Source organism: Lithobates pipiens, unplaced genomic scaffold, assembly GCF_037356315.1.
Source record: "Lithobates pipiens isolate NorthernLeopardFrog02 unplaced genomic scaffold, aLitPip1_a1.2 Scaffold_30, whole genome shotgun sequence".
NCBI lineage: Eukaryota > Metazoa > Chordata > Amphibia > Anura > Ranidae > Lithobates > Lithobates pipiens.
This window is the reverse complement of record NW_027507791.1, coordinates 28,395,113-28,407,205: the sequence shown is the minus strand read 5'-3', so window position 1 is coordinate 28,407,205 and position 12,093 is coordinate 28,395,113. Positions and strand designations below refer to the sequence as shown.

General features: G+C 60.2%; 1 protein-coding gene across 3 annotated transcripts in view; it reads left to right on the top strand.

Moving 5' to 3' along the window:
• The window catches only part of LOC143942530 (uncharacterized), a 29,396-nt gene extending 21,971 nt beyond the window's left edge, over window positions 1-7,425 (top strand). The window contains exons 1-6 of one of the 3 annotated variants that reach the window (XM_077463848.1): window positions 530-944; window positions 3,157-3,312; window positions 3,511-3,633; window positions 5,495-5,605; window positions 6,502-6,619; window positions 6,883-7,425. In XM_077463848.1, the coding sequence (XP_077319974.1) occupies window positions 879-944; window positions 3,157-3,312; window positions 3,511-3,633; window positions 5,495-5,605; window positions 6,502-6,619; window positions 6,883-6,917 (609 nt within the window). In that variant the 5' untranslated portion in view covers window positions 530-878 and the 3' untranslated portion in view covers window positions 6,918-7,425. Of the gene's footprint in view, window positions 1-523; window positions 945-3,156; window positions 3,313-3,510; window positions 3,634-5,494; window positions 5,606-6,501; window positions 6,620-6,882 lie in introns of those variants that run through there. The other 2 variants (XM_077463849.1, XM_077463850.1) reach the window with 2 other exon arrangements.
• The last annotated feature ends 4,668 nt before the right edge of the window (window positions 7,426-12,093 follow it).

The window sequence follows — 12,093 nt, the reverse complement described above, 5'->3', positions numbered from 1 at the left end:
TCAGGTGTCAGGTGACCGCCGGCTGGCAGGACGCTTCACCATTGTCCACCCTGAGAACAGAGAGGGGGGAGGGGACACACCAAGAGGGGGACACCTGAGAGCCGACACTCTGCAATCATCTCCGGGGGGACACCTCCTTGGATCCGAGGACAGAATCGTCCGGGGACACCACCTGGGATCTGGGGACAGAACCCTCCGGGGACACCACCTGGGATCCAGGGACAGAACCCTCCGGGGACACCACCTGGGATCCAGGGACAGAACCCTCCAGGGACACCACTGGACCACCAGGAATCTGAGGACAGAACCCTCCAGGGACACCGCCTGGGATCCAGGGACAGAATCCCCCGGGGACACCACCTGGGATCCAGGGACAGAACCCTCCAGGGACACCGTCTGGGATCCGAGGACAGAATCCCCCGGGGACACCACCTGGGATCCAGGGACAGAACCCTCCAGGGACACCACTGGACCACCAGGAATCTGAGGACAGAACCCTCCAGGGACACCACCTGGGATCCAGGGACAGAATCCTCTGGGGACACCGTCTGGGATCCGAGGACAGAATCCCCCGGGGACACCACCTGGGATCCGAGGACAGAATCCCCCGGGGACACCACCTGGGATCTGGGAAGAAATATGTAGACTCTGTACCTGTCACTCACCTGAGAGCAGGCCCCGCCTCTTTGTCACTCCCCTTCTTCTTGGTCCAGCTTCTCCAATTTTTAGTCACCTGTCCCCACCCCTTTGATCAGAGTCTGGCTGTCTATTGGAGGACTGGTGTGAGGAGGGGGGGATGACTCTTTATAATCCCCCCACAGTCCCTCCACCATCATATCCCCAAATCTGTCTCCTCCAGCACACAGGGGGGCGCTGACATGTCATCTGAAGAGAAGACTCCGGAAACGTGGGGCCCCCGAGTGCAGCTGAAGAGCCCCCCCTATGTGAGTACCGGCATGATCAGTCATCGGGGGCAGTGCGGGAATCTGAGCAGAATCTGGATCCCCCATGTCCTCCTGTGCCCCCCCAAAATTTCCTGTGACTCCCCATGTCCCTCTCCTGACCCCCCATGCCCTCTCCCCATGTCCTCCTATGTCCCCTCTCCTGACCCCCCATGCCCTCCTATGTCCCCTCTCCTGACCCCCCATGTCCTCCAACGTTCCCTCTACAGATCCCCCTACGTCCCCTCTCCCGATCCCCCCCTACGTCCTCTCTCCCGATCCTCCTACATCCCCTCTCCCAGTCCCCCTAAGTCCCCTCTCCATATCCCCCTACATCCCCCCCTCCAGATACCCCTATGATCCCTCTACCGATCCCCCTACATCCACCCTCTCGATCCTCCTACTTCCCCTCTTCAGATCCCCCTACGTCCCCTCTCCAGATCCCCCTACACCCCCCCCTCCAGATACCCCTATGATCCATCTACCGATACCCCTACATCCACCCTCCCAATCCCCACTGCTTACCCTCTTCAGATCCCCCTACGTCCCCTCTCCAGATACCCCTATGTTCCCTCTCCCGATCCCCCTACATCCCCTCTCCAGATCCCCCCTCCAGATACCCCTATGATCCCTTTACCGATCCCCCTACATCCCCTCTTCAGATACCCCTATGTTCCCTCTCTCGATCCCCCTACATCCCCCCTCCAGATACCCCTATGATCCCTCTACCGATACCCCTACATCCACCCTCCCAATCCCCACTGCTTACCCTCTTCAGATCCCCCTACGTCCCCTCTCCAGATACCCCTATGTTCTCTCTCCTGATCCCCCTACATCCCCTCTCCAGATCCCCCCTCCAGATACCCCTATGATCCCTTTACCGATCCCCCTACATCACCTCTTCAGATACCCCTATGTTCCCTCTCCCGATCTCCCTACATCCCCCCCTCCCGATCCCCCTACATCCCCTCTCCTGATCCCCCTATGTCCCCTCTCCCGATCCCCCCCTACGTCCCCTCTCCCGATCCCCCCCTACGTCCCCTCTCCCAATCCCCCCCTACGTCCCCTCTCCCGATCCCCCTTTCTCCCCCTCTCCAGATACCCCTACGTCCCATCTCCAGATCCCCCTACGTCCCCTATCCCCCCTATGTCCCCTCTCCCGATCCCCCTACATCCCCCCCTCCCGATCCCCCTACATCCCCTCTCCTGATCCCCCTATGTCCCCTCTCCCGATCCCCCCCCCTACGCCCCCTCTCCCGATCCCCCCCTACGTCCCCTCTCCCGATCCCCCCTACGTCCCCTCTCCCGATCCCCGTACGTCCCCTCTCCCGATCCCCGTACGTCCCCTCTCCCGATCCCCCTACGTCCCCTCTCCCGATCCCCGTACGTCCCCTCTCCCGATCCCCCTACGTCCCCTCTCCCGATCCCCCTTTCTCCCCCTCTCCAGATACCCCTACGTCCCATCTCCAGATCCCCCTACGTCCCCTATCCCCCCTATGTCCCCTCTCCCGATCCCCCTACATCCCCCCTCCCGATCCCCCCCTACGTCCCCTCTCCCTATCCCCCTACATCCCCCCTCCCGATCCCCCCTACGTCCCCTCTCCCTATCCTCCTACATCCCCCCTATGTCCCCTCTCCCTATCCTCCTACATCCCCCCTATGTCCCCTCTCCCTATCCTCCTACATCCCCCCTATGTCCCCTCTCCCGATCCCCCATACGTCTCCTTTCCGCATCCCCCCTACATCCCCTCTCCCGATCCGCCTACGTCCCCTCTCCCGATCCCCCACTCCAGATACCTCTATGTTCCTTCTCCCAATCCCTCTACGTCCCCTCTCCCGATCCCCCTCTCCAGATACCCCTATGTTCCCTCTCCCTATCCCCCTACGTCCCCTCTCCTGATCCCCCCTATGTCCCCTCTCGAGATATCCCTACATCCCCTCTCCTGATCACCCCTACCTCCCCTCTCCCTATCCCCCTCTCTCTGGACCCCCCATGTCCTCCTATGTCTCTCTCTGGACCCCCCGTGTCCTCCTTCCCATGCTGTTCCCTCCATATTTTCCGGGTATTTCTGCATTTCCATCATATCTATCATCATATATATATATTTTTTACAAGCCAATCGTTTCTCTGCTTTTGCCGCCTCCACACAGGCTGGGAATGGGGAATTCTGGGATCAGAGACTCCTCTTTTCATCTCCCGCACTCATTCTTTCAGCCTTTTCCGACCAGTTTGGATTTCCCGGCCCCTCCTCCTCCTCCTCCCTCTGGACGGAGGCTGCTGATAATGACGGTGGGAGCGGTGACGGTCCTCGCAATCAGCGTCCTGGGAGTTCTGCTGGCCACCTACCTGGGGAGGGCGCACTGCAGCCAGGTGAGTCCCGAGCTGGGCATCCTCATTCCTCTCCCCCAGGGGGCGCTGTATAGGAATTCCTGTGGAAAGGGGCGTGGATATTGCTTTCCTTTCTATTATTTGGTATATAGATACATTGTATGTACAGTGTTCTAATAATTCCCCTCCCCCCCGGGATATATTAGATGATTATCTGGATTATTATTGATTTTTCTGTAGAGGGACGTGTCGCCCTTTTTGCCGCCACAGCTGAATGTACAGAACGAGGCGTCTCTCCTGCTGGCGTTCAGCGAGCTCAGCGATCAAGGCTCCGCCCCCGGGATCACCTGTGACCTTAAAAATGTGAGTATGGGTGGAGTCAGTGAGATCTCTTATTTGATCGTTTATAGTGGTACGGAGAGCGAGCTATGGGGGCAAAACGCGTCAAATTATCTGACCCCCAATCTCCCCAATCCAACTCCACTCCCCAGATCCCCCCCCATGTCCTCCTATGTCCCCTCCCCGGATCCTCCATGTCCTCCCACGTCCCTTCCCGGGGATCCCCCGTGTCCTCCCACGTCCCCTCCCCGGATCCCCCATGTCCTCCTATGTCCCCTCCCCAGACCCCCCATGTCCTCCTATGTACCCTCCCCAGACCCCCCATGTCCTCCCACGTCCCTTCCCGGGGATCCCCCGTGTCCTCCCACGTCCCCTCCCCAGACCCCCCATGTCCTCCTACGTCCCTTCCCGGATCCTCCATGTCCTCCTATGTACCCTCCCCAGACCCCCCATGTCCTCCTATGTCCCCTCCCCAGACCCCCCATGTCCTCCTATGTCCCCTCCCCGGATCCTCCATGTCCTCCTATGTCCCCTCCCCAGACCCCCCATGTCCTCCCACGTCCCTTCCCGGGGATCCCCCGTGTCCTACCACATCCCCTCCCCGGATCCCCCATGTCCTCCTACGTCCCTTCCCGGATCCTCCATGTCCTCCTACGTCCCCTCCCCGGATCCTCCATGTCCTCCTATGTACCCTCCCCAGACCCCCATGTCCTCCTACGTCCCCTCCCCGGATCCCCCATGTCCTCCCACGTCCCCTCCCCAGATCCCCCATGTCCTCCTACGTCCCCTCTCCCCAGATCCCCCATGTCCTCCTACGTCCCCTCTCCCCAGATCCCCCATGTCCTCCTACGTCCCCTCTCCCCAGATCCCCCGTGTCCTCCTACGTCCCCTCTCCCCAGATCCCCCGTGTCCTCCTACGTCCCCTCTCCCCAGACCCCCATGTCCTCCTACGTCCCCTCCCCAGACCCCCATGTCCTCCTACGTCCCCTCTCCCCAGATCCCCCATGTCCTCCTACGTCCCCTCCCCAGACCCCCATGTCCTCCTACGTCCCCTCCCCAGATCCCCCATGTCCTCCTACGTCCCCTCTCCCCAGATCCCCCATGTCCTCCTACGTCCCCTCTCCCCAGATCCCCCATGTCCTCCTACGTCCCCTCTCCCCAGATCCCCCGTGTCCTCCTACGTCCCCTCTCCCCAGATCCCCCGTGTCCTCCTACGTCCCCTCTCCCCAGACCCCCATGTCCTCCTACGTCCCCTCCCCAGACCCCCATGTCCTCCTACGTCCCCTCCCCAGATCCCCCATGTCCTCCCACGTCCCCAATGTCCTCCTACGTCCCCTCTCCCCAGATCCCCCGTGTCCTCCTACGTCCCCTCTCCCCAGATCCCCCGTGTCCTCCTACGTCCCCTCTCCCCAGATCCCCCGTGTCCTCCTACGTCCCCTCTCCCCAGACCCCCATGTCCTCCTACTCCCCTCCCCAGACCCCCATGTCCTCCTACGTCCCCTCCCCAGATCCCCCATGTCCTCCCACGTCCCCAATGTCCTCCTACGTCCCCTCTCCCCAGATCCCCCGTGTCCTCCTACGTCCCCTCTCCCCAGATCCCCCCGTGTCCTCCTATGTCCCCTCTCCCCAGATCCCCCATGTCCTCCCACGTCCCCTCTCCCCAGATCCCCCGTGTCCTCCTATGTCCCCTCCCCAGATCCCCCGTGTCCTCCCACGTCCCCTCCCCAGACCCCCCATGTCCTCCTACGTCCCCTCCCCAGAACCCCCATGTCCTAGTAATATAACTATATATATATATATATATATATATATATATATATATATATATATATATAAGGTGAGAGGGAGGGACAGACTGACCCCCAATCTCTGATCCCCCTTTCAGCATCTGATGGTTTATCACGGGCAGCCGGAGGGATGTGTCGCCCGAAAGATGGACTCTGCGGAGAGCCTCCCGCCGTGCCAGGACCTCGAGATCTACTTCCAGGCTGTGCTGGTAATTCCCACCATGAAATGTACAGATTGTGAGACCCCCATACACAGAGGGGGCCAATCTCATATCGGTGGCACTGGCCGGACTCGTATTCTCTGCTGGCCACCATTGGAGGCCAGGACAGGCTGTGCGCTGCGGAATATCTTCCCCTATTGTATCCGCTGGACCTCCCAGAGAGACATCCTCATATAGAAATGATAAATCCTTGGATATAAACTGGGACAAAGCCCCCAGTACAGGACCCACCCACTGCGCAGGCTCCCCCATCATAGGACCCAGCCACTACGCAGGCTCCCTCGGTACAGCACCCACCCACCGCGCAGGATCCCCCGGTACAGGACCCACCCACTGCGCAGGCTCCCCCATCATAGGACCCAGCCACTACGCAGGATCCCTCGGTACAGCGCCCACCCACCGCGCAGGATCCCCCGATACAGCACCCACCCACCGCGCAGGCTCCCCCGGTACAGCACCCACCCACAGCGCAGGCTCCTCCGGTACAGCACCCACCCACCGCGCAGGCTCCCCCGGTACAGCACCCACCCACCGCGCAGGCTCCCCCGGTACAGCACCCACCCACTGCGCAGGCTCCCCCGGTACAGCACCCACCCACCGCGCAGGCTCCCCCGGTACAGCACCCACCCACCGCGCAGGCTCCCCCGGTACAGCACCCACCCACCGCGCAGGCTCCCCCGGTACAGCACCCACCCACCGCGCAGGCTCCCCCGGTACAGCACCCACCCACCGAGCAGGCTCCCCCGGTACAGCACCCACCCACCGCGCAGGCTCCCCCGGTACAGCACACACCCACTGCGCAGGCTCCCCCAGCATAGGACCCACCCACCCTGCAGGCTCCCCCAGTACCCTGACCAATCACGTCTTATCTCTTCCCCCTGCAGAAGAACATCACGCTGGGGTTGTCGCTGGACGTCCAGGTGGTTGGGGTGGGCTCCTTGGGCAGCCTGGTGACCCTCCTGTGCAACAACAAGCCAATCTACCTGGTCACCACCCTACCAGGTAAGTACAGAAAACTCCTCCCATGCCTCTCTCTTTTCTGATTGGCTGCCGCAGCTTGTGGCACGTTTAGCATCCTTCATTACAGGCTGAAGTCCTAAGTAGCTCATAGCAGCCAATCAGGACTAGTCTTGTTCTGGTCTGACTTCAGCAAAATGAATTCTGATTGGCTAGGAGGAATGGGCTCTTTATTGGACGACCCAGCCCATGTGATCACTGAAATTAAAGGGACATGATATTGTAAATGATGTGTGTTGTACCCGCAGCTCCCAGCAGAGGGCACACCAGTCTTCCTGCCTGATGGAGGTTCTGACCCGGCCTGGAACTCACCACCCCACCTGTCTATTATACGCCTAGAACCACCATAGCGCCACCCAGCTACAGCAACCGGCATTTACCAGAGCTTCTGCTGCTAAAGTGTACCTGCAAGGCCGCCACCTATCAGGAACAAACCCAACCCGTGAAGAGCACAGACCACACCCCCTGGGGGGCACAGCTAATTTGACTATCAAATATTCATATGTCGGCTCACCTAGGAGTACCCAGAATCCTCTACTTCTAAATGTAATATGAACTGACAGCAGGCCGAGAGTGGTCTGCACCAAGGAGCAAGGCAAGAACCAGCCAATTAGAGGCAAGATACTGCCTGTAGGCTCCTCCTCCTCAATGTGTAGAAGAATGGGACTGGTACATGGAAGCCCCGCACTCTATTTACAGTTATAGCGCTCAGCATGGCAGATGTAGATCCACTCCGACTGTACTGCGCTCTGGTATGTGTGTATGATACCAATAAAACAGATGCAATCGTCTCTGCCTCTGAATCTTCTTATAATGGGCACAGCGGGTGTACAGACCCGGGAACTCGGCACAGGGATGGTGGGAACCCCTCATAATGGGCACAGCGGGTGTACAGACCCGGGAACTCGGCACAGGGATGGTGGGAACCCCTCATAATGGGCACAGCGGGTGTACAGACCCGGGAACTCAGCACAGGGATGGTGGGAACCCCTCATAATGGGCACAGCGGGTGTACAGACCCGGGAACTCAGCACAGGGATGGTGGGAACCCCTCATAATGGGCACAGCGGGTGTACAGACCGGGAACTCAGCACAGGGATGGTAAGAACCCCTCATAATGGGCACAGCGGGTGTACAGACCCGGGAACTCGGCACAGGGATGGTGGGAACCCCTCATAATGGGCACAGCGGTGTACAGACCCGGGAACTCAGCACAGGGATGGTGGGAACCCCTCATAATGGGCACCGCGGGTGTACAGACCCGGGAACTCAGCACAGGGATGGTGGGAACCCCTCATAATGGGCACAGCGGGTGTACAGACCCGGGAACACAGCACAGGGATGGTAAGAACCCCTCATAATGGGCACAGCGGGTGTACAGACCCGGGAACTCGGCACAGGGATGGTGGGAACCCCTCATAATGGGCACCGCGGGTGTACAGACCCGGGAACTCGGCACAGGGATGGTGGGAACCCCTCATAATGGGCACAGCGGGTGTACAGACCCGGGAACTCGGTACAGGGATGGTGGGAACCCCTCATAATGGGCACAGCGGGTGTACAGACCCGGGAACTCGGCACAGGGATGGTGGGAACCCCTCATAATGGGCACAGCGGGTGTACAGACCCGGGAACTCGGCACAGGGATGGTGGGAACCCCTCATAATGGGCACAGCGGGTGTACAGACCCGGGAACTCGGCACAGGGATGGTGGGAACCCCTCATAATGGGCACAGCGGGTGTACAGACCCGGGAACTCAGCACAGGGAGGGTGGGAACCCCTCATAATGGGCACAGCGGGTGTACAGACCCGGGAACTCAGCCACAGGGATGGTGGGAACCCCTCATAATGGGCACAGGGGGTGTACAGAACCGGGAACTCAGCACAGGGATGGTGGGAACCCCTCATAATGGGCACAGCGGGTGTACAGACCCGGGAACTCAGCACAGGGAGGGTTGGGAACCCCTCATAATGGGCACAGGGGGTGTACAGAACCGGGAACTCAGCACAGGGGATGGTGGGAACCCCTCATAATGGGCACAGCGGGTGTGCAGACCCGGGAACTCAGCACAGGGATGGTGGGAACCCCTCATCATGGGCACAGCGGGTGTACAGACCCGGGAACTCGGCACAGGGATGGTGGGAACCCCTCATAATGGGCACAGCGGGTGTACAGACCCGGGAACTCGGCACAGGGATGGTGAGAACCCCCTCATAATGGGCACAGCGGGTGTACAGACCCGGGAACTCAGCACAGGGATGGTAAGAACCCCTCATAATGGGCACAGCGGGTGTACAGACCCGGGAACTCGGCACAGGGATGGTGGGAACCCCTCATAATGGGCACAGCGGGTGTACAGACCCGGGAACTCAGCACAGGGATGGTGGGAACCCCTCATAATGGGCACCGCGGGTGTACAGACCCGGGAACTCAGCACAGGGATGGTGGGAACCCCTCATAATGGGCACAGCGGGTGTACAGACCCGGGAACTCAGCACAGGGATGGTAAGAACCCCTCAAAATGGGCACAGCGGGTGTACAGACCCGGGAACTCGGCACAGGGATGGTGGGAACCCCTCATAATGGGCACCGCGGGTGTACAGACCCGGGAACTCGGCACAGGGATGGTGGGAACCCCTCATAATGGGCACAGCGGGTGTACAGACCCGGGAACTCGGTACAGGGATGGTGGGAACCCCTCATAATGGGCACAGCGGGTGTACAGACCCGGGAACTCGGCACAGGGATGGTGGGAACCCCTCATAATGGGCACAGCGGGTGTACAGACCCGGGAACTCAGCACAGGGATGGTGGGAACCCCTCATAATGGGCACAGCGGGTGTACAGACCCGGGAACTCGGCACAGGGATGGTGGGAACCCCTCATAATGGGCACAGCGGGTGTACAGACCCGGGAACTCAGCACAGGGAGGGTGGGAACCCCTCATAATGGGCACAGCGGGTGTACAGACCCGGGAACTCAGCACAGGGATGGTGGGAACCCCTCATAATGGGCACAGGGGGTGTACAGAACCGGGAACTCAGCACAGGGATGGTGGGAACCCCTCATAATGGGCACAGCGGGTGTACAGACCCGGGAACTCAGCACAGGGAGGGTGGGAACCCCTCATAATGGGCACAGCGGGTGTACAGAACCGGGAACTCAGCACAGGGATGGTGGGAACCCCTCATAATGGGCACAGCGGGTGTGCAGACCCGGGAACTCAGCACAGGGATGGTGGGAACCCCTCATCATGGGCACAGCGGGTGTACAGACCCGGGAACTCGGCACAGGGATGGTGGGACCCCTCATAATGGGCACAGCGGGTGTACAGACCCGGGAACTCGGCACAGGGATGGTGAGAACCCCTCATAATGGGCACAGCGGGTGTACAGACCCGGGAACTCGGCACAGGGATGGTGGGAACCCCTCATAATGGGCACAGCGGGTGTACAGACCCGGGAACTCAGCACAGGGATGGTGGGAACCCCTCATAATGGGCACAGCGGGTGTACAGACCCGGGAACTCAGCACAGGGATGGTGGGAACCCCTCATAATGGGCACAGCGGGTGTACAAGACTCGGGAACTCGGCACAGGGATGGTGGGAACCCCTCATAATGGGCACAGCGGGTGTACAGACCCGGGAACTCGGCACAGGGTGGTGGAAACCCCTCATCATGGGCACAGCGGGTGTACATACCCGGGAACTCACCACAGGGATGGTGGGAACCCCTCATAATGGGCACAGCGGGTGTACAGACCCGGGAACTCACCACAGGGATGGTGGAAACCCCTCATCATGGGCACAGCGGGTGTACAGACCCGGGAACTCGGCACAGGGATGGTGGGAACCTCTCATCATGGGCACAGCGGGTGTACAGACCCGGGAACTCACCACAGGGATGGTGGGAACCTCTCATCATGGGCACAGCGGGTGTACAGACCCGGGAACTCGGCACAGGGATGGTGGAAACCCCTCATCATGGGCACAGCGGGTGTACAGACCCGGGAACTCGGCACAGGGATGGTGGAAACCCCTCATCATGGGCACAGCGGGTGTACAGACCCGGGAACTCAGCACAGGGATGGTGGGAACCCCTCATAATGGGCACAGCGGGTGTACAGACCCGGGAACTCAGCACAGGGATGGTGGGAACCCCTCATAATGGGCACAGCGGGTGTACAGACCCGGGAAATCAGCACAGGGATGGTGGGAACCCCTCATAATGGGCACAGCGGGTGTACAGACCCAGGAACTCAGCACAGGGATGGTGGGAACCCCTCATAATGGGCACAGCGGGTGTACAGACCCGGGAAATCAGCACAGGGATGGTGGGAACCCCTCATAATGGGCACAGCGGGTGTACAGACCCGGGAACTCAGCACAGGGATGGTGGGAACCCCTCATAATGGGCACAGTGGGTGTACAGACCCAGGAACTCAGCACAGGGGATGGTGGGAGCCCCTCATGATGGGCACAGCGGGTGTACAGACCCGGGAACTCGGCACAGGGATGGTGGGAACCCCTCATGATGGGCACAGCGGGTGTACAGACCCGGGAACTCGGCACAGGGATGGTGGGAACCCCTCATGATGGGCACAGCGGGTGTACAGACCCGGGAACTCAGCACAGGGATGGTGGGAACCCCTCATAATGGGCACAGCGGGTGTACAGACCCGGGAACTCAGCACAGGGATGGTGGGAACCCCTCATAATGGGCACAGCGGGTGTACAGACCCGGGAACTCAGCACAGGGATGGTGGGAACCCCTCATAATGGGCACAGCGGGTGTACAGACCCGGGAACTCAGCACAGGGATGGTGAGAACCCCTCATAATGGGCACAGCGGGTGTACAGACCCGGGAAATCAGCACAGGGATGGTGGGAACCCCTCATAATGGGCACAGCGGGTGTACAGACCCAGGAACTCAGCACAGGGATGGTGGGAACCCCTCATAATGGGCAAAGCGGGTGTACAGACCCGGGAAATCAGCACAGGGATGGTGGGAACCCCTCATAATGGGCACAGCGGGTGTACAGACCCGGGAACTCAGCACAGGGATGGTGGGAACCCCTCATAATGGGCACAGCGGGTGTACAGACCCAGGAACTCAGCACAGGGATGGTGGGAGCCCCTCATGATGGGCACAGCGGGTGTACAGACCCGGGAACTCAGCACAGGAATGGTGGGAACCCCTCATAATGGGCACAGCGGGTGTACAGACCCGGGAACTCAGCACAGGGATGGTGAGAACCCCTCATAATGGGCACAGCGGGTGTACAGACCCGGGAACTCAGCACAGGGATGAGCACAGACCTAGACTGCAAATAACAACAATATCAGTTGGAAGTGGAGTGACCCTTTAGTTTTGGTTCCCCTCCCCCAATCACAGACACAATGTGGGTCAGTTAGAAGCGCAATATGCGAAAATTTAATAATAACTAGAACCAATA